The following is a 26,885-nucleotide window of genomic DNA, read 5'->3' as shown; positions in this document are numbered from 1 at the left end:
AACTGTATCACCGTTTCCAGAACAATATTAGGCAGCACAACTGTTTTTAACACTGATAATAATCAGAAAAGTTTCTTGAGCAGCAAATCAGCATATTAGAATTATTTCTGAAGGATCTTGTGACACTGAAAACTGGAGTAATGATGCTGAAAATTCAGCTTTGCATCAAAGGAATAAATTACATTTTAAAACAAAACAATTTTAAAAAGAAATAATATTTCAAATTATTACTGTTCTAACTATTTTTAATCAAATAAACGCAGCCTTTGTGAGCGTAAGAGACTTGCTGACCCCAGACTTTTGAGCGGTTCTGAATCTTGTTGAAATCATACACAGTTTAAACTGCACAGCATGTTTGCTTAATTGTGTGGTATCATTTAAAAGTATTTTATTATTAAGAAATTAAAAGGCTTAAAGCAAAAAGATTATGAGTATCCTTCTAAGCATGTTTCCAATTTCTAAATTCTATGTCTTATCATTGTAGAATTAAAAAGGACTGGGCTTGTAGTGAATAGCCGTGTGGATTGGGAAGCCTCATCTCTTAACTTGACACTATCAAATGAACCTTTCAGATCAGTTTGGTCTTAGCTGCGAACTCCCTCTAGATTGCACCAGCCACAGCGCACAGTTAAAAGGAACATTTCAGGTAAATAACCACTATCCCGTGATAGTGACATGATTACAGAGTGAGTTTCAAAACAGAGCTCAGCTCAGGGCTGTTTCTTTATCTAGCTTTAGGATCGTTTGAGACAGAGTTAATAATCATAGATTTAATACAGTTTGGGTGCATTTCTTAAAGAGATAGCCACCCAAAAATGACAAATTACAAATGACATTATTTGCTTATATTCATGTTGGTCCAGTCCTGTATGCTGTTATTTCCATGATAATAACAATTCACAAGCTGACAAAGCTGACAAAAGACACCATAGAAATAGTCTGTCAACTTCAAGGAACACTCCACTATTTTGCTCATTTTCCTCATTTTCCAACTCCCCTAGAGTTAAACAGTTGAGTTTTACCGTTTTCGAATCCATTCAGCCGATCTCCGGGTCTGGCGGTAGCACTTTTAGTTTAGCTTAGCATAGATCATTGAATCTGATTAGACCATTAGCATCTCGCTCAAAAATGACCTTTTTGACGTATTCCTGTGACGTCGTGGCTAGAACAACACCACACAAACTATGACAATAATAATCTCAGGTTCTGATTATGTGCTTATTTAATGTTAGTTTGCGTCACCTTTATAGCCTTACTGAAAGCAACAATGGATATTTTACTTCAGATCTTAAAAATAAATTAAAGGAAACATAAACATTAAAACTGTGAACTCATTGTGAACCGACAAGCGTATTCCAAGACAAAAATTGTATCACAAACACTTCCGCTAGAAACGCCCTGATCAAGTCATGCTTGCGATGGAGTTTCCGGTTGAGCGACTGCATCGGTATCATCCTCGGACTCGAGCTCAAATTGATAAGGCTATTTTTGTAATCGTATAGCATCTTTGTTTACAAGTAACCCTCTGGAGCAAAAAATTAATTATGGTAATGGGCGTTTTGTTTCTGACACGCATTGTATACGGAAAGACCAATCAAAACAGACTTGGCCAGCTGACCAATCAGAGCAGAGTAGGCTTATGTAAGGGAGGAGTTTACAGACTTTAAGCTCAGAACTGCATTGAAAAATTATTGTAATATTAAATGTATATTCTGAGAAAATTACAATGTTTTCTGACCTTAGATGCATTTAAACCTGTTGTAGGTGACTCCAACACGATATCAGGACACTTTAAAATACCATATGACCTGCTCTTTAAAAAAAAGAATGCATAAAGCTAGAATAAAACATTGTTTGTTTGTTTGTTTGTTGATTTAAAAGCAGAAGCCCTATTCTTTCTTTTGACATATTGCATGTTCAGATATTAATACAACTAAATATTCTGGGGGCCATGAAAATTTTGTGAAAATGATTAAAAAAAAATGCTGGTGGTGGCTGGCAAAAAGAAAAAAACGCTGGTGAAGAAAGAGTGAAGGATTAAAATCACTAAAACTAATTATTAATAATACTAATACAAATTACAAATTATAAATTCAATTTCTGAAAATAAAAACGCTAATTCAAAATATTAATAAATGCCATAATATTATATAATAATAATAAATAAATAATAACAAATAAAAAAATACTGATTGGGTGAAGTGTTCCTTTAAATTTGAACGGTTTGACCAATGAGGAAAAAGGAGGAAAGTACAAGCTGTCTAATTTGATCTGTGGTGGAGTTTGTTGCTGATGGAGGCTGTTGTTGTTCTCAGAATAACACTGATTCTGGCCTGCCCCATGGACCTGAAGAATTTCCCTATGGATGTGCAGACCTGTATAATGCAGCTGGAGAGCTGTAAGTATGCCCTGATCCTTTCAGCCAGATGGAGAGGATTTATTCAGTGGTGCAGAGATGGATGTTGTACTGGCTGTCACCAGCAGATGAAGAGTGTAGTGATTTAAGGCCGCCTTCAAGTAGATTCAGCATTCAGCAGAGAGACGCTTTCAGCACAAGCCAGCGCCGGCCCTTCCTGCCATTACAGTTCTCTGTTATTTACTACTGATTCTCAAATTTGCCAGATTATAGCGTGTTCCTGCAGGGGAAAATTTGATTGAAGCTTTTTGATGACCATGAGTAAAATGACAGATGTGGCAGGGTTTTTTGTTGAGGAGAAGAGAGTTTCGGAGTGGGTGACAGAGGGGGTTATGTAATATTTGAACAAATCTCTCCCATTAAAATAAGTTTTCTGCATGTCAAGCAGGCAAGCGCACTAGCTTTGATTTTGGTCTGTGCGATTTATTTCCACATTTTGCTGTTATATATATTGATTTTTCATGAAATGTATGTTCAGTGCTGGGTAGTAACTGATTAAATGTAATCTGGATTACGTAATCAGATTCCAAAAATTACATACTTGTAATTAGAGTATATCCCATTTTAAAATACTCATAATCAGATTACAGTTACTTTTTTATGGATTACATGATTACATACGATTCACACAATGACCGTAAGTTATTCATAATTTATCGATTCTCCCAAATTCGTATTTTTTCTCTTCTAAATTCTCCTTTCTAAAAATCCTACTGTCATGCCATTTAGCTTTGACTATATTCACAAATGTCATGTAAATAAGTTTGCAAACCATGCTTCTGAATTTAAAGGAACACTCCACTATTTTTGAAAACAGGCTCATTGTCCAACTCCCCTAGAGTTAAACAGTTGAGTTTTACCGTTTTCGAATCCATTCAGCCGATCTCCGGGTCTGGCGGTAGCACTTTTAGCTTAGCTTAGCATAGATCATTGAATCTGATTAGACCGTTAGCATCTCGCTCAAAAATGACCAAAGAGTTTCTATATTTTTCCTATTTAAAACTTGACTCTTCTGTAGTTACATCGTGTACTAAGACCGACGGAAAATAAAAAGTTGCGATTTTCTAGGCCGATATGGTTAGGAACTATACTCTCATTCCGGTGTAATAATCAAGGAACTTTGCTGCCGTACCATGGGTGCAGCAGGCGCAATGATATTACGCAGCTCGTGAAAATTGTCCCAGCTAGGTAACTTCCAAGAAGCCTATTTTCAGGCGCTGCGTAATATCATTGCGCCTGCTGCACGCTAAAACTCAACTGTTTAACTCTAGGGGAATTGGAAAATTAGCCTATTTTCAAAAATAGTGGAGTGTTCCTTTAAAGGAAAACTTTTTTTGTCAGCCAAACCCCTTAAAATAAAATATTTACTTAAAATATCTGTGAGAAAGTTAGTATTTCAATCATTTTAACAACACATGCACATGCTTACAGTTCTCTGATGTCGGTTAATAGTCACATTGTCATGCAAGTAAACAAATAAATATATTTCTGTCATGACAACTCTCGGAGGGATTGGCATGGTAATGTACATGACATTGTTAATGTATTTGGTCTTGGCGGAATAGATCTTCTATACTGCTGCTGCTGCGGCAGAGCAAGTACCGAGACTTGCTATGACAATGATGTCGCCAGGTCAGATTGAGCTAGACCTATCGGACTGCACCATCTAGAGTTTCATGCCAGAACTCTGTATTTATATTTTGGTGTTCGAGTGTTAAAATTATTTTTATTTCACATTTTTTTGATTCAATTAATGATTAGCTTTTCATCAACTCACTATTCACTCACTATCAACTCTAATGTTTAATGCATTTTATAATGTTGATATAAAAGTGGAATATATTTTCTTTCTGTTTTTTATATCAATATGGTACATTTAGTGGTAAGTTTAAATTTGATCAAAAGTAATCGAAAAAGTAGTCAGAATACATTACCTAAAATGAGTAACTTAGATTACGTTACTAATGTTACAGTTTTCATCATGTAATCAGTAATGCACTACAAATTGTAAGTAATCTACCCAGAACTGTGCATGTTTAGATCATTTCTTTCAAAATTTGGGGATCCACTAAAATAGGAGCCGGAGCCATTGTCAGACCTGCTGGCACAAACTAAGCTTTTTTTTCTGCCATGGACAACACTCATCTATTGTTTCGTTGTTCCTCCACTAGTTGGCTACACGATGAACGATCTTATATTCGAGTGGGACGAGAAGGGAGCCGTGCAGGTAGCAGACGGTCTGACTTTACCTCAGTTTATAATGAAGGAAGAGAAGGATCTGCGCTACTGCACCAAGCACTACAACACAGGTGAGTGTCGTTCATCTGCATGTGAAGCTACAGTGTTTGTTCAGTGCTGACACTACACTAAATGTGGCCGGACACAAATGCTAAGCACTGTTGTTGGATCTATTGTTACGAAGCACTTGGTACCAAAACGGGTTCAATGAAATGTTGTGGACCAGAGCTCTGCTTTGAATCTTCTTTGTGAACTTTCGATTGGGTTAAATACCATCTGTTCAGCCAGTGTTGACAGTCAGGATTTGTTCCACTCCAGATAAGCTGGAAAATTGCTGAAGGCCAGACTAGTTCAGATCGAAAATAGAAGCAAGTCTCCTTTCTTGAATTATTATCATTGGGATAATGAGAGTTTGTGTGGTTTTGTTGTGTTCGATAAAGTTTTATATTGGACATGCTTTCTTTACTTTTGCCTTAACATTAGGCTTTTTTTTTTTTAAGAAGGTCACGTTTATCTGAAATCATAATAAACAGGCTTGAGAGCTAAGAGAACTTGCAAGGGTTAAAAAGGTTACTGTATTATGTTACAGTTACATTAAATATTATTATATTAACGTTACATTTAGTAAAAAGGTGATTCGAATTTTACCATTCCAATTTTATTATGTATAATGTAAAAATACAGTACTGTCCCAAATATTCCTAGCATTGATGTTCAATCATGAAACACAAGCAGAATGAAATTTAAATTTAAATATTTAAATACAACTGATTGCTTTAAATTTAATTTACTTAAGAACAAGACAATTACATAATTGTCATTGTGTATGACAAGCAATTACAGGCATTGCCACAACCTGAGATATCAACTATGCCTGTCCCAAATATTCCTAGCATTGATGTTCAATCATGAAACACAAGCAGAATGAAATTTAAATTTAAATATTTAAATACAACTGAGATATCAACTATGCAAGACTTTTTACATGTCATGAAAGATATTTCATAAGGGAGGAAAATATATTAATGTTAATGTATTAAATATATTAAAAACATATATATATTAAAATATATTCATATGTTAATGTAGATTTCATCTCCACATTTTTTTGATTATTATGTTTATGCTTATTTTTTCATCCTTTTTGTTTTTGTTTCTTTGAAAATATGTTTGGAATAAATGTAAAATATGGTTTATCCTGTGATAGACTTACAAATTATTTGAATAGGCACTTCCTAATAATTACTTTGAAATTAAAAAAAAAAATGTATTTACAAAATGTAAATTATTTGGAATCATTTGAATAGACTCTTGCTAATAAAAAAAATGGTAACACTTTACAATAAGCTTCCATTTGTTAATATTAGTTAACTAAATTAGTTAACATGAACTATCAATGAAAAATACTAAATACTAAAGCATTTATTAATCTTAGTTTATGGTAATTTCATCATTTACTAATACATTATTAAAATCTAAAGTTTTATCTGTTAATATTGTTTAATGGGCCTGAACTAACTTGAACAATGAACAGTTGTATTTTTATTAACTAACGTTAACAAAGATTAATAAATACAAGATTATTGTAACAAATGTATTGCTCATTGTTGGTTAGTTTATGCATTTACTAACGTTAACAAATAGGACCTTCTTGTAAAGTATTACTGGAAAATTAAAGTTTAAAAATTAAATATAAAAAGTTATTTACAAAAAGTTAATTATTTGTATAGGCTCTTAAAAAAGTTTACAAATTAAATTTAAAAACCATTTATTTACAAAACGTTTACACACATTTTTGCTCATGCAGACCCATCATTTTCATCTTGTATCAAGTATTATTCATCTAGATATCACTTTTCTCTTGTCTGTATTTGCATAAGTGACCATGAGGTAATCCAGAACAAACTAATACCAGTCAGAATTAATTACCATAATAAGGATCAATATTTGCACAATTATCTCTGTCTCTCTCTCTCTCACTCCTGTCTGAGGTGCATCTCATATGCAGGAACAGATCATATTTCTTTGGTTTGCTTGATTGCACTTCACCTATCACCTTGGTGTTTGTGCACATCAAAGTCCATGGAAGAACCTGAAGATGCCCTACCACTCTGGTCATCCCTCACTATCTCCGTCTCTCTCTCTCTCTCTCTGTATAGTCGTGTTGTTCCGGTGCAAGCACTGGACAGTCGGCCCTGTGCTTGAATACTTGATCTCTGCTGCTCCCCAGTCAAGCATTAACTAGAAATTAAAGTGTCGTTTTTCTCAGATTTATTAATGGCAATCTATTTTGATTTGCAGAGCAGGCCTAAGCTCTGCAGTCCAGCCCTCCTCTCAGTTTGTCTTCCTCATCCGATTGCATCCTCCAAGTCCCTTGGGAGAAATAGATGTGGTTTTAATTTTAGTGCTGGTCAGTTGCATCTATCCTGTTTCTCACTTGGCTGTTTACGTTCAGCAAAGATCGCAGTCCAAAGAAAGTGTTTGCTCTCTGTGTTTGAGCTTCTGTTTGAGTCAATACCTCTGTTTGCTTTTTATACTAGCATTTTGTTTTGTCTTTATCTATATTCATAAATGCAACAATGTAATCAATACATAATTTTCCCAAGGGTAAGGGAATAATCTAGAGGTTTATGCTGCATCAGCTCAATAACAACTGCAAAAACTCGACAATTCCAATTCAGCTGAGTAAATGCTAGAAGTTAAATGAACCTTGACCCTGACATTTTCAGCTCAGCTGTCTAGTTATAGTGTGGGAACATGGAAGCGTCACGAGCCTTTGAAACTAGGAAAGAGATTTGACAGTTCTGGTTCCAGTTCCTATTTCCTATAGCAGTTCTGGATCCTTAATGGATCCATTTTTTTGAACGTTAAATATAGGAATGAGATTTGACAATTATGGTTCTGTTTACGATTCCTCTTTTTTTATAAATTGTGATTGTATTGCAATTGTAATCATATGTTGCGTTTTTAAATTTATTGCTGCATGATTAGATCATTTTAATAATGCATTTTTAACAATTCTTCCAAAATGTGTTTACATGGACTTTTTACTGACTTTTGCAGATTTATTTATTTATTTTTGAGGTGGCATAAATACTAAATAAGCAATACTAAACAAACCAAAATGTCATAACATATTTATTTATTTTTACATTCGCCAAATGCTGTTTAGCAGTTCCTGATCCTTAATAGTTCCTCTTTTGTATTTTTGAGGAAAAAATTATTTTGCCAAATGATTAGATTTATTTTTAAAATAAATAAATTTTAAACAATTCTTCCAAAATGTTTAAATAGGCTTTTAATGACTTTTGCAAGGATTTTGCAGTTATTTATTTTGCAGAGGTGATATAATTGCTAATCCAAAATGTGGAAATATTTAATTAATTTATTTTTACAAAGTACTACTGACAAACACATAACACATATCTTTAACTACTTGTTATCATATGGGAAAAACAGTCAGTAAATTCACTGATCCAACTCTGTAAACTGTATATATTTGATTCACAAAAAATCAGACTGCACTTGTTGCAGAACCAACTCATAAGAGTAATTTATTCTGTAATTAGACTGCGCTGGTCATGCTCTCTGATTTGCTTCATAGATTCAGTATATGTATTCTAGTTAGGGATGCACCGATACCACTTTTTCCAGTACTCGCCCGATACGATACTTTTATTTTTGGTACTTGCCGATACCGAGTACCGATACCAATATTTTATTGCATTTGTAAATTTTTAAAATATTGGGTACAGAAACCAAAAGAGTATGTATAATGTTAGTTGGTTAACTTCATTTATCAAATAGATACAGTCAAATCAAAATTTATTCAGACACCTTCAACATTTCTCACATTATCACAGTTTATTCGCTATAGTTTAGAAAATGGTAATAAAATATAACAAGAACTCAAAGTTAAACTGTGTCCGAACAAATTCAGCTTGATAATGTTAGATAACTTTGATAGAAAGGTATGTAGCCTAATATCAGCTCGCGCACATCAGCTATACAGTCAATACTGAATGTTTAACATTATATTCATTGCATACATATACTTCGTAGACATCATTAATCTCTAATAACTCCATTCTGCTGTCTGTTGTCTGTGGTGTTTCATTGTCTGAATATGGCACTTAACACATGCTGTGTGGTATCGGGGCATTTTAACGAGTACGAGTACAGAAGCTCAGTATCGGGCCCGATACCAGTATCGGTATCGGTGCATCCCTAATTCTAGTTTGGTAAACTGTTAAAGGAATTGAACATCATTTGGTTCTGGTATTTTGGAACCGTGTTTTGAATAAGAACCAGTCCTCGCTTCCCAGCCCTATTTAAATGACGTGTCTTAAACCTGCAAAACCCTAGAGAATCAAATAAAACATGAGTTGACGATGAAAGCCGCATGCTATTTGTGTTTCAGGGAAGTTCACCTGCATAGAGGCTCGTTTCCACCTGGAGAGACAGATGGGCTATTATCTGATCCAGATGTACATTCCCAGTCTCCTGATCGTCATTTTGTCTTGGGTGTCCTTCTGGATCAACATGGACGCTGCCCCTGCCCGTGTAGGTTTGGGCATCACTACTGTGCTGACCATGACCACCCAGAGCTCAGGATCAAGAGCTTCTCTTCCTAAGGTCAGTAGGGTCTCCATCATGCTCATCCCAACAATACAAATCCCTGATGGCGTAACGTTCACTCTGTTCAGAGGCATATTATTGATGTCCCACTGCAATATGTCATGGGCTGTACTAGGTTCAATTGCTGTCGACATAAACATTAATTCTGACCATGCTGGAACTTCGTAAATAGTTTTAAGACTTGAGATGCTCATAATAGGCAGCAGCTTTGTTAACAGTCACACACATGTGCTAGAAAATAATGGCAGTGTCACATGCATCTTTGTATCTGGCCACACTGAGCTAGATAAGAAAGTAGGGCTGCACCATTATTCGAAATAAAATTGAACATGACTTGTGCGATTATCAAATCAACTTTATTAGTTTTTCAGTAAATGCTGCTCCACACAAACTCTAGTCTCAGCCTCAGACGTCACGCCTACAGAGCATTGGCTAAACGTCTGATGCATACAGCACACAAAAGTGGAAACTAAATGCTAAGCAAGCAATACTAATCCAAAATGTAAAAACATTTAATTTATTTATTTTTACAAAGTACTATTGACAAGCACATAACATGTATCTTTAACTACTTGTTGTCATGTGGGAGAAACAGTCAATAACTACACTGGGCCAAGTCTGCAAGCTGTATATATTTGATTCACAAAATAATTGATTCACAAGAGTCATTTGTTTAGGAATCAGACTGCACTAGCTGCCAAGTATGCATTCAATTCTCTAAAATGAACCGACTCATAAGAGTCATTCGTTCTGTAATTGGACTTTGCTTTATTGATTCAGTATCTGTATTTTAGTTTGGGAAACAGTTAATAGAATCGAACATCATTTGATTCTGGTATTTGGGAATCATTTCTGAATAAGAACCACTTCTCACTTCCCAGCCCTATTTAAAGCCTGTTTTAAACCTGCAATGACAAAACTCTAGAGAATCAAATGAAACATGAGTTGACAATAAAACCACATGCTATTTGTGTTTCAGGGAAGTTCACCTGCATAGAGGCTCGTTTCCACCTGGAGAGACAGATGGGCTATTATCTGATCCAGATGTACATTCCCAGTCTCCTGATCGTCATTTTGTCTTGGGTGTCCTTCTGGATCAACATGGACGCTGCCCCTGCCCGTGTAGGTTTGGGCATCACTACTGTGCTGACCATGACCACCCAGAGCTCAGGATCAAGAGCTTCTCTTCCTAAGGTCAGTAGGGTCTCCATCATGCTCATCCCAACAATACAAATCCCTGATGGCGTAACGTTCACTCTGTTCAGAGGCATATTATTGATGTCCCACTGCAATATGTCATGGGCTGTACTAGGTTCAATTGCTGTCGACATAAACATTAATTCTGACCATGCTGGAACCTCGTAAATAGTTTTAAGACTTGAGATGCTCATAATAGGCAGCAGCTTTGTTAACAGTCACACACATGTGCTAGAAAATAATGGCAGTGTCACATGCATCTTTGTATCTGGCCACACTGAGCTAGATAAGAAAGTAGGGCTGCACCATTATTCGAAATAAAATTGAACATGACTTGTGCGATTATCAAATCAACTTTATTCGTTTTTCAGTAAATGCTGCTCCACACAAACTCTAGTCTCAGCCTCAGATGTCACGCCTACAGAGCATTGGCTAAACGTCTGATGCATACAGCACACAAACGTGGAAACACTTCAGGAGTTTCGAAGTCGTCATTGGATTGGTTAAATTATACAGGATTTCCGGGAGACGTGTGTGTCGCGTTCTTTAACGTTCCGCCTGGAAACAAAAATGCCGTGCCGCCAAACCCCCTCACGAAGGAAGAAAGCCGTCATGATTACAACTGTGATGAAGAGCACTTATCAGGATCAACTAAACACTGGATTTTCAAAAGTATGTGAAAAGTTTAAGTTCGCAACATAGAATCTTTAAAATACGTCTGAGAGTTTTACAGTCTGTTATTGTGGTGACATTTCCACGCCCCAAAACGTGACAATGAACGAAACTAACTGTGATTGGTTGTTTGACATGTCGGTCAAACGGCCTCATGGGCGGGCCTTGGCCAATGAAAGCTGCCCGCTTATCAGGATCAACTAAACACTGGATTTTCAAAAGTATGTGAAAAGTTTAAGTTCGCGACATAGAATCTTTAAAATAGAGTTTTACAGTCTGTTATTGTGGTGACATTTCCACGCCCCAAAACGTGACGATGAACGAAACTAACTGTGATTGGTTGTTTGACATGTCAGTCAAACGGCCTCATGGGCGGGCCTAGGCCAATGAAAGCTGCCATGGATTCCAGACCTTCAGCCGTCAGTCTGAAGGTCTGGCTATGCGAGACTACACAAACTCCATCTCTGCATCTGTTCTGTTTGGGTCACTTTAACATGCATTTGGGAACACAACATGTGCCAACCATCTTCACATACTTGTAATGAGAAGTGATTGTCAACTAATGAGTTTTTGGTTGATATGCGGTTTTCCATCTTAAAGTTAGATGGTTTTAAATTTGAAAGAAACAATATAATTATTTTTCTTATTATTATTATTATTAATTTTTTTTTAAATACTCTTTTTTATTTTACAGTGAAATTGCAATTGTAATTTTTTGTGTATTTAGTCATTTGTATATTTGTATTGTTAATGTTTAAAATAATAATAATAAAATGAAATTTTTTAATATTTTCTTTTATTTACTTTTTTATTTATTATTCTTAATAATAGTAGGCTAGACTGTGCAGTGCTACAAACAAGCACAGAAAACCTAGATTTTTTTTAATTAAAAAAAATTTGATTTTTTTATAACCATATTTTGTAATATTTTTACAAGGTTACTGCAAAATTCCCACTGTGGGATTGAATTGGTTGTAAATAATGTTTATTACAAGATGTTCAGTGCCAAAGGGCTGTTTGTCAGAGACATGCCTCTGAAAAATAAAAAATTCTGGCCATTCATAAAGAATAATCATAATAAGAAGAATAATAAGTCCTTTTCATACCTATTTAGCCTGCAGCATTGGGATGGCCAGCATGTGGCTGTACAGCTGATTCATTATTCATTAATGCTTTGCATTGATAGCTGTTTGTGTTGATGATTTTTCATTGACCTGCTATTATTGGCCATTTATTTAATTATATACATCTTATTTCATTTGTAATTCTGGCTGTTGACAATTAATTACTTTATAACGGAACAGAAATTGTGTCCATCATTTCCAAATCTCTCTTTGTGACCTTAAATGCACTTGAACTTAACATCCAAATCAGTCAAATCATGTAACGTGACTGCTATTAAAAGCACATTAAACTGCGAAAGATGAAAAAATCCCTTACTGCTCTTGACTGAATAATGTTAGTAGCTTCAGTGAGAATCAGTGTATATTTAATTCATACAGTGAAGACTATGCAAGTTTAATTACCATTTTGACAACTTATTGTTTAATGCAATACTGTGTGCAAACAGATACATCCATAGGCTGGATATTCTCAATAGTACATCTCAAAATTGGGAAGATCACGATTCAAATTGTGATTTTGTGTTATAAGATCATGATATAATATTTTGAGTAGATCGCCCACCCCTATGCAGCAATAATGATCATGCATGTTTTTAATGTCAGCAGCACTCAACCATGTCATTGGATTGCTGTACCTCCGCTATATCCAGCTACATTTGTCTATACAGCTTTGTCTTTTGGCTAAGGCTCAAAAGACTATTAGGTTTTGATAGTAGGTGTTATTGATGCAAATAATTATAAAAGTTTCAATTAACAAAGGAGAAAGGTTTCAGTAAGAGCATCTGAGATTAGCGGTGAAGATCAGAGTGGAGTATTTCATCAGTGCTGTCTCAGCCCAGCGAGCTCCCGTCATTTCAACAATGCTTTGTGAACCGTGCGCTCTGTAATGCCACCTAAACTCCACAACCACTTTGGTCACTGGCTTGTCAAATAAAGTGAGTCTCAGCCAAGCTGTCGGGCTGGCAGCCAAGCTCTTTTCCAGGCCAAAGAAGCAGCTCTTAGCGCGTCTCTACTTTCTGACGGAGATCACACAGACGTGCATAAAGACTCGGCTGCTGTGCTGCTGAGCCTAAATTCTTAAAATTGACATATTTTATTCATTAACACTTTGATCCTCAATCTCAGACTGAATAGAACAGTCCTTTTAGCTCTCTGGGTTTCAGATTAAAGGTATTCTTCCCTATAATGGGCATAATTTACGACTTTCTCAACTGGAAAGTTTTAAGCACTTGAGCCAAGCGAGTGACTCAGTGAGTGAACTTTCAGCCAGGCGGTGACTCAGAGTTGTTCTTTGTTGCTTATTGCCAGTCCTGTTGGTTTCGTCTCGCTGCAGGTCTCGTATGTGAAAGCCATTGACATTTGGATGGCAGTGTGCCTTCTCTTTGTCTTCTCTGCTCTGCTGGAGTATGCGGCCGTCAACTTCATTGCACGCCAACACAAGGAGCTGCTGCGCTTCCAGAGGAGGAGAAGGCATCTTAAGGTGAGCCCTACGGTCCAAACACACTTCATCTATAAGCCCTGGCCCACTGTGATGAATATTCACTGTGTTGGGGATTCAAACCTTCAATGTTCTCATGGTTACATTCGGAGTTACAGAATATAGTAAAAATGTAATCAGGGCATCGAAGACCAGAGTCTGACGAAAAATGGCATGGTGCCACATACAGGGCTTTCAAAACTTGTGCATTATTGCTGATGAAAATACAAATCACAAGCTAGATTCACTAGTATACTTGTCAAACTAGTGTCCTTAAGAGGGGATGCTTAGGGGTCTCCAGAACATTTTAGAGAAAAAAAATATTATTGCTAACATATTAATTAAATATGTTTAACACATTTAACAGATTTGATAAATATTGCTGAAAATAAATATAATATTTAAATGTTTTGTTTAAATTGCCTTAATAAAATAATAATATATGCCACTATTTAATGTATTTTCAGAATACATTAAATACATGTATGCCTTTATATTGCTTAATTCATGATTCATATTTTTGAATAAAATATAGTATTTTATACTATATAAAATATAGTGGTTTTATATATGTGACCATGGACCACAAAACCAGTCATAAGGGTCAATTTCTCGAAATTGAGATTTATAGATCATCTGGAAGCTGAATAAATAAGCTTTCCATTGATGTATGGTTTGTTAGGATAGGACAATATTTGGCAGAGATACAACTATTTGAAAATCTGGAATTTGAGGGTGCAAAAAAATCTAAATATTGAGAAAATCGCCTTTAAAGTTGTCCAAATGAAGTTCTTAGCAATGCATATTACTAATCAAAAATTAAGTTTTGATATATTAACAGTAGGAAATTTACAAAATATCTTCATGGAACATGATCTTTAATTAATATCCTAATGATTTTTGGCATAAAAGAGAAATCGATAATTTTGACCCATACAATGTTTTTTTAGGCTATTGCTACAAATATACCCCAGCGACTTAAGACTGCTTTTGTGGTCCAGGGTCACATATGAAAATGTTGAATTTTCAGCATTATTACTCCAGTCTTCAGTGTCACATGATCCTTCAGAAATCATTCTAATATGCTGATTTGATGCTCAATGCTGGATTTTTTTTTTGTTTTTTTTTTTGTGGAAAACATGGTACTTGTTTTGAGGATTCTTCAAAGTTCAAAAAGAACAGCATTTTTTTTAAATAGATTTTTTTTTCACAAAGTTATAAATGCATTTACTGTCACTTATGATCAGTTTAAGCATTGTTGTATTAATTTATTTAAAATAAAATCTTACTGACCCCAAACTTTTGCAAGGTAGTGTATTGTCATTATATTTTAATAAAGGGGTCTTCCGTTATGGAGTCATCATATTTGGAGGTTCCGGTTTGATCTTCTCTCCTGACTTTAGCATGCTAAGACTGAAACCACCATAATGCGAGTTGAAGTTGAAACATTAATGCTCCTTCCATTCATAGAGTAATGTGAGTTGGCATGGTGAAATCTTTCAAGTGGCTCAGAAAGCTCAGAATAAATCCTAAATCCCACCGTTGTAATCCTCAGTTTGCCTCTGGGCTGCTTGTAATAGGTGCAGTGAGATTGGTCTCTGGTTCTCTTAGCCCCATACAGGTAAATCCACAGAGACAGTCTACACAGCCCTCGCTGATAGCAGGCCTTCACCATTCAGACACCAAGGGCAAATGGTGCAAACTACAAATCCAGCTGTTCGGTATAAATGCCACAATTTTCCATCCAATAGATGCCCAACCCAAGCAGCTAGTGTTTGGATGGTTAGCATGTTGCAGATAGCCACTGCTGATGGAAACTACACCAAATAGCTGTCTTTTTGTAACAGTTTAAACCTTTATTGTGATTTTTGATTAATTTATTGCATCCTTGCTGATTACAACTATTAATTTCTTTCAAAAAAAAAAAAAAAAAGACTGACCCCAAACTTTTGAATGGCAGAGTACATTGCAAATATATACTTAATATATACTTGTCAAGTATATATACTTGAAATGAAGAATATTTCTCCTTTTTGTGTTTGACGTCATGGCTTTGGATAGTCGCTAAAGGGAATGCTCTCAGAAGGCTCTCACAAAGCTCACACGACCATGACTGCATGCTTAAATATTAGTGTGTATATGTAGTGTTTTCATTTGAGCAGGCGCAGCTCAGCAGTAGGTTTGCTGCATTATCATTATCACCCCCTGGTTAATGAAACTCCCCGGCCACAGTGATCCACGGCTGGGGTTCAGCCCTTCATTCTGCCTCACTGGGGCTATCAGTCAGTGTCTGCTCTCTGCACTGCAGCCCAGAGCTGTCACCTCCCTGCACTACACAATAAAACAACTCCCCGGCATTACCACAGGAGCTTATCGACCTCCTCCTCCTCCTGCATGTGCCTCTGAAAGGCACCTGGCGTCGGGTGTAGAAAGAGGATTCCCCCTGCTGGACAACACAGAGATGTGTAGATGCTCGGCAGTGAAGGGACTGGCCCCAGAGGAAGCTTGTCTTGAAAATACCTGAATATTTATTATTATTTAAATCTTGAAACTGGTATAAAAATGAGGTATAGAGTCCTGGCAGGTAGTGCACATTGGGCAGCCTAAATCTGGCTTGTGTCACCCTCACTCTATTTTTGCTTAGTTAACATTAGCTATCTTGCTACTGAGTGCCTCAAACTCAAAGGCTGCTTTCAAAATTGCATACTCTGAGTAGGTACTTCTATTGAATAAGTATGTACTTCGCAATCATTAAAAAGTATGTTCTGAATGAAATTCGGATGACAGACCTACTGTGAGCTACGAGGTTGTTAATCGATGCTATATGCTTTTGTTGAAGCCATCAGCCTGCATTATCTCGACTTATTTTTTAAATAATCATGTTCAACCATGGAATATCTAGTGGGGAAAAAAAACATTATCCTTGATTCAACAAAGAAATCTCCTCCAGTTAGAGAATAGCAAATCAAGCAACACATTTTAGCACCCGCCCAACTCTCGTGACACACAAATAATTACATAATTTAATAAGTCTTGTTGACTCTCAGAATGCTTAAATATGTGCATATTTTGCAATAAATGCAAAATGTGTTTCTTTATGCATAACCAACATCTTAAAATAATAATTTAAAAAAACTTTATATTCATCCATTGTTTTTTAACTTGATTATTCGCAGTGCTTCATGGGATTGTAGTTCTTTCCCTCATTGTCTTTTTGTCTGATTTTCAAATGCAGCTTTGCTTCAAATCAAATGTTGTGATACAACTCGTAGCAAGTTTGTTGGTTCATGGCTTAAAACTCTTAACTTTTTTTAAATCCTTGTGTAAAAAATGGATGGGAAAGATATTTCCGTAATCAAAGCCACTGAAAACGTGGACGGACACTGTTACACTCTACTGGATGTGCATTTCAGAATCTCGCTGGGAGCAGAAGGTCATCTCAGTAGTTTTTGAATGCTGTTTTATGAATACTGTGATTTCAGAATTACTACTTTTTTTTGCCTACTATATAGTAGAGTAGTATGTATATTTGTATGCAACCTTAGGCTATGTCCACAGGAAGCCAGAGCTTTCCCTATCCGATCTTTTTTTTCTCCTTGTCTCAAGAAATATCTGCGTCCACACGAAACCACAAAACCGACACAAAACGATGTAGTATACATGCCAGACCAGTATGTGGCGCTGTAATTCTGCCACAGAGTTACACTAAAAACAGAGAATAAGACTTGGACTATGCGCATAAACCTTGCGCGCGGTATACAAACGAACATGGAACAATACATTTATTAATCTGTGTTAATGTTAGTTAATAAACAGACAATCGTTCAGTGTTTGTTCATGTTTTTGTTGCTGTTACGTGACGTAGCGGTGTCTGACTAGGGGCGAGACGTGGGCTGATGACGTCATCGTTTCAGAAAATATACGGATTCGCTGTCCACACGAAAACGCAAGGGCGGCGCTTTCAGATTTATCCACTCTGGGACCCGGTTTCAAAAAATATCGGTTTCACTCTCCCAAAACGCCGGATCCATGTGGACGAAATGCCTATACGATACAAAATGTATGCGTATACAGCTAAACGTGTCTCCGTGTGGATGGGGCCTTAGTGTGATTGGAGAAAAAAAACTGGGTGCTCTTACTCCTAGAAGTCAGTTAATCAGGTGTTACCTCTGAATTATTTAAACCAATCAGAGTGAAGGATGTTAGATGAAGAATAAATAGCTGAATTCTGAATACCATAGTAGCACATAAAGATTTGACAGATATAGTAGTATGCTAGTATGCTACTACAAATTACTAATGTGATTAGTACTAATTACTAATGTACTAACTACTAATTACTAGTACAAATTACTAATGTACTAACTGTTTACTAATGTAAATTACTAATGAACTAATGTTCCAGTTTTGTGTGCAAAATGCACCAAACAGTCAATGAACAAAGCCAAAACTAGATTAAAAATATAAGTTGTCATTATTGCATGCAGAACCTTTAGAGTTCAAACGAAATGCAAGCCCAAATCCCCAGAGTTTAATCTTAAAAATGTATTACTCAAGAACAAGTTCATTTGCATAAATAAACTCTAATTTAGCTCTCATTCTTTAATAAAATATAGCGTTTGACTAATTGTTAGATTATTTGCTGAACCAGTCCAGTTTATTGCTACACCATGCGGGTTTAACAGTGTACAGCAGACTACCAGGATGCCCCTGTGCCAGACTGCATGGCCTGGCAGAGCTGTGTTAATAACTGGGTGAAGCAGTGTGACCTCTGGACTGCAGATGTCTTTGCTTTGCCTAACAATGACAAGAGCATATTAGCAAGTAGCCTATTGATGGAGAGTAATCACCTCGTTAGGGCTGATTGTGATGCAGGGTGGATCACTCATAGGGAACTCTGAACGCTGCAGCTGCTGTTCAAATGAGGGGAGATTGTCTATGCAAATAAGCATGCACTGATAAGTAAACCACTGTCGCGCTCCTCTGGCTTGCCGTCCTGAGTTGGGTTGGTAAAGGTGCAGAGTGAGGCTGATTTGTCTTGTTGTATTCGGTTTGGTGCAGCTCAGTGTGCTGGAGTGTTTAACAGTGCCAGAGGTGTTGAGTGGACTTGGCACTGGACAGTAGTGTGCTGCAAAATACTGCAGTCTTTTGTTGTTGCTTATTACGCCACACTCTGGAATTCTTGATTCCTATTGGTCAGCCAAATCATTCAAATGTCAGGTATTTTTTAATAATGTCCATCGAGCAGGGCAACTTTGTATAACTGATCGCTCATCTAAAATGTTTGCTAACAGTTCTGGGGATTTCTTATAAATTGAAGTCTGTTACTGATTACAAATGACATGATGAAAATTGTGGTCAGTAATATAATCCACACTCTAAAAAATGCTGGGTTGTTTCAACCCAACTTTGGGTCAAATATGGACTAACCCAACCTTTGGGTTAAATTTTTACATTAAATTTTTAACCCAAAAGTTGGGTTGAAACAACCCAGCATTTTTTAGAGTGCAAGATTACTAATTTTAGGTAATGTTTTCTGACTACTTTTAGATTACTTTTTTAGGTTGCTTTTGACATCGCATTACTCCAGGGTTTCCTAGACTGGTGTAAATGAAAGAACTGCAGGGGTTTTATGATTTGATAAAAAGCTAATTAATTCATTAAAATGCTAAATTAAAATTAATTCACTAAATGTAATTTTTACACTTGAAAAAATGTATTTGTTTACCTCCATGTCAGTGTTACCATTAACCAACATCAGTTTAGTAGTTTGCATTATTATTTGTCTCATGCATGGTATAATTGACTGAGAGGTGCTTTCGTTCCCAAATTCAGAAGCGTGGATTGCAAATTAATTTATATTACAATTACATGGCCTTTCTATATTGTGAATATTCAAAGCTAAATAATGTGACACACAGTAGAATTTTTTAGAAAGGACAATTTAAAAGACAAAAAAAGAAGAATTAGAGAGAATTATGAATGATTTACTGCCATTTTGTGAATCATTTGTAATGATGTAATCCATAAAAAAGTAACTAATTAATTAAAATGTAACATAACCTAATTACAAGTACTACATTTTTGGAATCTGATTATGTAATCCAAATTACATGTAATCAGTTACTTCCCAGCACTGTTTGCTAAAAAAAAAACAATAGCTGTGTTTTTGTTCTGTCTCTCTACAGTCTACAAGTACAATAAAAATATAATTAATGAATATTTAATGTTTATTTATATTAATACTGATGCTTGGCCTAGCAAACCTCTAACGGTATTAAAATTCAGCATGTAGTATGTCCTGCCCTGCTTGTGCTGCAGACATGGATGACATCTCAAATCATGTGGGCTGTTCAGGAGAGGATTACTTTTCTAAAATGGGTTGACAAAAAATCCCATAGTTACATTGAAGGAGAGACCTGAATCATTTATAAAGACAAAAATAGCACTTTTGGACGAGCTCTTTTGGCTTGTCAGTAAGCAACCACCCAGAAGAGCCTAAAAACCCTATAGCAACATGTTAAAAACCACTTAGAACAACTACATAGCAACACCTTGGCTACCATTTAGAACACTTTGCATAGACTGCTGCAGCGATGGTGCATTTTTGTAGGCCAACCTGGAAATTAGCATTAACATGTTCCCTCGAAAAAAAAAATACACAATGGAATTTTTGCATTGGCTTTTGGGTTATTGCTGAAAATAAGCTCTGTGACCAGCATAAAATTCAGGATTCTTATACGTTTTGTTCATAATTAGATATTCTTCACAATTGAACACAACTTTTATGAGTTTTCAAGCCTTAACCTAAAGTTAGGCTATAAACAAACTACACCACGATCACATGGCTTCAACGTCACCATTACTAAGCTTCCCGCAACTCTTTCAGTCTTTATTTATAATCTACAAATTTGAAAGTTTGAGCTAGAATAATTAGCAAGAGTGTGATTATTAATGAGGCTGTAAAGACTAGTGTGTAGATGAGTTTACCTGTTCAGCGTAATGATGTTTAAAGTCCCTGACAACCTCTGCAGTCCCATTTAGCCAATCGTTGGCAATCACCTTATTCAAGACACGTAAAAACTTTAAAAATCTTATGGAATATTATTGATGTATTTTATGTGGTAGAAGAAAACATGGAATATCTTGAGCTTGTGTTAACCACAGACCTTATTTCAGGCATTTAACCAAAAAACCCATTCAAAAAACCCATTGATTTTGGATTTTAGGACACATTCCTGTAGCGACCTCTATTAGGGTAGTAACTTTTGCATGGGCAACTTTTTTTTTTTTTTGCAAATTCTTTGTTATAAGAAAATGCACAAGGCTAAATACGTAGCGCTATTATTGAAAAAAGGGAAGTGTTCGTTTAGTAAGCATATTTAGAATCAATGCTTGGTCTGAAATGTCGCTCTCGAGCCAGCAGTTCTCATTATACTCTGGAGGTCACTGCACAGGGCGACAGGAATAGAGATTTTTAGATGTGGTTGGACCCGATGCAGCTGATGTCAGTGACTGTTCCGAAACAGGGCTGAAAATGATTCTAGCCATTAAAGAAACCTGAAAGGCATAATATGCTTGCATGATATACACCGAGCAAATGCTATTTGTCTGCTTCTCATTTAAATTCCCTGCATTTATGAGGGCACAGATGTTTATTGGCGAAAAATCTAATTTTTGTAAACATATATTCATTTAAGACTCATAACCATTGGGCACATCAGCATAATGCAGTTTCATACACAGCTCGTAAAATATTCATTCCAACTCACCCATAGGTGATAAAACAACAGACATATGTCATTGCAATGCATTGTAATGTCCTACACAGATAAATGCAGTACATCATCCTGGTCTCAACATGTACGATAGAGGTGACTTTCACTTTAATATATGCTTTGTATAAAATCATCACTGTCCCGTACATCTGATGCTAAATATTTTGAATATATATACGATAAAGGCTTGAGGCTGCTACCTTACAGCTATTTCGCTTTCTATCGTTTATCACAACATCCCAATAAAAGGCATCAAAACATCAGTCACATCTACGGGCTTTGATTGATGAAGGAGCCGAGAGGTCCTGTATATAGCGGTGGAAGCCACACCCCTGATTTGCAAACGAGGCTGTGAGCTGCATTCTGATGCGCAGCCATAATATTACACTCCGCTGTAAACCTCGAGGATGCAGGCGAACGTTCTGCTTATTGTTTTTTTTTCCTCCCCTCTAACAGTCGAACTGGGAACGCGGCTGGCACGCCTAATGCAGTAACGGCGGATTTTTAATTAGGAAGGGAGGGTAATGAATCTGGCAGGGGCCAGGCCGGGAGGGAAAGTGACGCAGGACGCAGCGGTGCTGCAGCCTGGCTCCTCTTTACAACTCCACGTCACGTCTCGTAGCCACCACATTAATCAAATGGCAGCAGAAATAAAGCCGAGCATCCGTAATACTTACAAATGGTGAGCCAGTGCAACTGAAGGACATGGAAAGGTCGTAGCTCCCCGGCATCAAAGATAGTGTCGTATACAAAAACAAAGGGGCAGTGGAATAACATCACCCCTCACACACACACACATCCTCGTGTGATCTTCCATTTACCCCGACACACATTAACAGTTATAAATGGGAAGGCTGAAAGACAAGGACAGAAGGAGGACAAATTGTCTAAAAATGGAGTCCTGCATAGAAAATGGCTGATCTTTCAGTAAAAGCGAACGGGATAGTTCCCCGCGCTAGATGTTTGCACCTGCAAATTGGAAATATGCATTACGAACATAATGATCCTATTTCGCATCCGCGTTTTGTGTTTAAACTGGCACAATCACGGTGAAATATCTACCCGCACTGAAATGTAATTAACTGGGGTGGTTATTTTGGTTCTGTTTTCATTAAAGTGTACGATCGAGTCCATCTGCTGAATCTCAAATAAGAGCGTGTGGAGGTGGGGAGCAGGGCAAGGTCAGTCCATTAACTTGCGTGAGATATTGTGACCTCTGACTACACCCTGTGCTGTCTAGCAGACATATTTCAATAGTTAATACCCACACAAACATGTAATCCATCCAACAAGACTGGAGGATTTAAAGGGATACTCCACCCCAAAATTGAAATTCTCTCACCCTCATGCCATCCCAGATATATATGAGTTTCTTTCTTCAGTTGAACATAAATCAAGATTTTATATTTTTTTTTTAGAAAAATCCATGGACGGTAACCCAAAATTTTTGGTCCGTTTAGAAACTTTGCCGTGTGAAAGCGAACCGCACCAAAAATAAAAAGCAACATTGTAATAATTTTAATCCCTGTACCGGAACAAAGCAATCGATCTACAGGTGTGAAAGCACCCTTAGAGACATTTTTCCTTCTATCCTGACAAGTGCTCCAGAGAAACACCTCATAACAGGATATTACCACCTCCATGTTATTTGGATGGTGAGCTGGATTGGATTTCTGCCAGACATATTGTTTGGTGTTGAGGTCAAATAATTCAATTTTAGTCTCATCTGCCTCAGAATCTTCAAGGTGCGTTTTGGCAAAGCTCAGTCTGACTGCATGTGGCCTTTCTTGAGGAGTGGCTTTTTTCTTGCAACCCTCCATACAAGCCACATTTGTGGAGAATTTGTGATATTGTTGTCACACGCACACAATGACCACTCTGTGTCATGAATTCCTGCAACTGCTTCAGAGTTGCTGTCGGCCTCTTGGTCACCCCTCTGACCAGTTTCCTCCTGACTCTTTCATCCAGTTTGGAGTGACGTCCTGGTCCAGAGAGGGTCTGTGTTTTACCAAATACCTTCCACTTCTTAATAATAGACTTCACTATGCTTATAGGTATTGATAAAGCCTTTGATTTTTTTTTTTGTCTGACTTGTGCCTGTCCACAACTTTATTTACTTTATCAACTGGGAAAAAAGCAGAAGCCATTTGTACGGTGGCCGAGAAGTGCAAAACAAAAATCACAATTCTGAAAACAAAATAACAAATTACAAACGCAAATGCAAGTCTAAAAAACTAAATAACAATTCAGAAAGCACAACAACAATTCAGCGCCATTGGTTTGGGATTACTCACCGCTGACTGGACGAGACATCTGTCAATCAACATATACAGGGAAGAAATAGCCGAAGAACAGCAGAGTCGTGGTAAAAAGTTCGGAGATGGTATTACAGTAGCTCAGTTTAAATGTATTGTATGAATTGCCCTTACTATGGAATAAAAAATACTGGGTGTCTATTTACATTTAGTTAAAAGTGGCTGTAAATCATCAGCTCCAGTGGTGCAGATGGAATACATTATTATTGCATACTGTTTTATAATGTACTACAATACTGAAGTGCAGATAATTGCCACTATTTGCAACAAGTAGTATACTTGATAGTAGAAATCCTGCTATTTTAACATAGTGTAAATAGGTATTTGCACTTAGTGTAAATAGCATATTGCTAAAAATACTGCTATTTTCACTTAGTGTAAATAGAATCCATTGCTAATACGAGATTTGAAAAGGGATGAAAAAAAAGTTCGGAAAAAGATGGGATCGAACCCGGGTCAATCGCGTCAAGAAGCCAACGACATGCGCTTATCCATCATTGTCGTTGTGTTTTCTGACTTGTTAATTTGTTTTCGGATTTGTCGTTGTATTTTCTGACTTGTTATTTTGTTTTCGAATTTGTCATTGTGTTTTCTGACTTGTTATAATGTTTTCTGAATTGTTGTTGTGTTTTCTGAATTGTTATTTTGTTTTTTAGACTTGCATTTGCGTTTGTAATTTGTTATTTTGTTTTCAGAATTGTGATTTGTTTTGCACTTCTTGGTCACCGTACATTTGCCATATTAAAACATCAGTGTATCATCAGAATGATTTTTAATTATTTGAAACTGATATTTTAAGGTAAAGAAACTGCAGCTGCTTTAATAACGGTGCATTAAGGTGGAGTGTGTGAATAATGGGTTTCTTGACCGATTGACAGGAGGACGAGGCGGGAGACGGCCGATTCAGCTTCGCCGCCTATGGCATGGGTTCGGCTTGCCTCCAGGCCAAAGACGGCATAGCCATCAAGGGCAACAACAACAATGCGCCCACCTCCGCCAAGCCCCCTGAGAAGAGTGTGGAGGAAATGCGCAAGCTCTTCATCAGCCGTGCCAAACGGATCGACACGGTGTCACGCGTAGCCTTTCCACTGGTCTTCCTCATTTTTAACATTTTTTACTGGATCATTTATAAGATCATACGCAGCGAGGATGTTCACAAGCAGTAAAGAGATGCGAATACACCCTCCTCCACGCCCCTCCCCACGTCCCACCGTGCCCGCCTTTCTCTCACTGCAGCCCTCTCACTCGAGTCCCCAGCAGAGGTATTTATTCCTTTTTTTCGTCTTTCCTGTCCTCCTGAATAATCCGGACCTGTGCAATAGCAATGCAGTAAAATGCATGATATATGAATGTGGCAATATATTTACTAAAAAAAAATGAAAATGACTAAAAGTAAATATTCAACTTAAGAACTTCTGAACTGATGACTGGGAATCCAAGAGGAAAACGTGTAAAACTTTTTTTGCAACTTGAAGACGTACTGCATTGCGAGAATACGGAAAAACGTTACTGCTGTAATATATCATATATTTAAATGATAATACTTCAGCCATTGAAAATGAAACATTTTTGGGCGTCTCAAGGCAGTTTGGGGCTTCCATGAATACACAATGAAAATGTTGCAGGTCCCAGAGACCGAGATGCGCTTTGGTACATGTGTCCTGTGGTCTCATGATGTTTCATTCTGATATCGATTATTTATGGATCTTGATGAGTGCCAGTGAAACAAATATATTTATTCGAGCTGTGGTCAATGTGTTCCTCTATCTGTGCTCATTTTCAGGTTTCTTTTTGTTTAAAACATCAGATTATGTTCTGCTCATGTGCCAAACGTCATCCTTTAGGTTGACCAAAAAAATTACTCCACAATTCCATTTATTTATTCATGCATTCACCTTTTGATATATAACCTAAATAAACTAAAGCTAAAATACATGGGGGTGTGAAAAATAAATATAAATATATGTCAAATAAAATATACTTTTAACTCTCTGCATATCTTTGGTTTTGGCATTTTCATCATGGACAGAAAGAAAAGCAAAGGGATCTTTCATAACTCATATTTCATACAGTGTTATTTTTCTAAGTGTGGTTTAGCAGTACAGCCAGTGCCATGATAATAGATCTATATTTCCATCCAAATGTATATTACAGTGATTTTTCAGTCCATATGTATGAACACTGCATTGTGCAACAGAATAAACAAGTGCACAAAGGTTTAGTTTATGAAATTTAGGATGCATCTTCATCTGGCTTCTCTATGCAATAATCGTATATGCAATTATTTTCAATGTTCATCATGTTGAATATGGCCATTTTATTCTGGAGGCCCCCCAAAAAATGTTATTTCATACATGTTCAATTTTCTCTTACAGTCATGCTCATTTGCTGTCTATGCATGGCTAGGGTTTTGTTTGTTTTTTTTTGTGGCGCAGATGATATAGATGTCATTTTTCACGTTTGTAATGTTTTATTTGACTGCCGAACTGAAGAGAAACACCATTATATAAAGTGAGCATGTGTCAGGCTGTGTGATAGATGCTCTGTGCAGGATATGCAAGATTTTGCCATGCGTAACATACTTTTGTGTGTGTGTGTGTGTTGTTTGTTTAAAACCAAAGAGCAGTTTTGTTACTCTATTGTCATTGCCTTTCAGGTTTTCAAATTTGACCATTTTTCGTCTTCATTTCATCCTGTTTGATGTGACGTGGACATTGACCAATTTTGTAAGGCCTGTAACATTTGTAATTTATTCCGTTTTTCACACGTGTTTACCTACAAGCATATGTCTTTATACACTGCAACTAGTCAGACATTTACAAACTTTTTCATTTAGATCTAAATAATGGTATCATAATGTTTTGATGTACATGTATAATTTTGGTTAAGAGTGAAGCTTGAAGTTAATAGTTTATTGATGACATTTTATTTATTAAATAATTATTTATTTATGTTTTAATTATATATATATATATATATATATATATATGTGTATATATATATACTGTATATATATATATATATATATAT

At 36.5% G+C, this 26,885-nt stretch overlaps 1 protein-coding gene across 1 annotated transcript in view; it reads left to right on the top strand.

The window, feature by feature from the left end:
• Window positions 1-25,975, top strand: part of LOC107662012 (glycine receptor subunit alphaZ1-like) — a 56,498-nt gene extending 30,523 nt beyond the window's left edge. The window contains exons 5-9 of the mRNA XM_016451858.1: window positions 2,316-2,398; window positions 4,588-4,725; window positions 9,075-9,289; window positions 13,619-13,765; window positions 24,734-25,975. Coding sequence (XP_016307344.1) covers window positions 2,316-2,398; window positions 4,588-4,725; window positions 9,075-9,289; window positions 13,619-13,765; window positions 24,734-25,021 — 871 coding nt within the window. The 3' untranslated portion in view covers window positions 25,022-25,975. The remainder of the gene's footprint in view (window positions 1-2,315; window positions 2,399-4,587; window positions 4,726-9,074; window positions 9,290-13,618; window positions 13,766-24,733) is intronic.
• Window positions 25,976-26,885: the final 910 nt, after the last annotated feature.

Source organism: Sinocyclocheilus anshuiensis, unplaced genomic scaffold, assembly GCF_001515605.1.
Source record: "Sinocyclocheilus anshuiensis isolate Anshui unplaced genomic scaffold, SAMN03320099.WGS_v1.1 scaffold535, whole genome shotgun sequence".
NCBI classification, from domain to species: Eukaryota; Metazoa; Chordata; class Actinopteri; order Cypriniformes; family Cyprinidae; genus Sinocyclocheilus; species Sinocyclocheilus anshuiensis.
The sequence above is the reverse complement of the archived record's forward strand: the minus strand, read 5'-3'. Positions and strand labels throughout refer to the sequence as shown.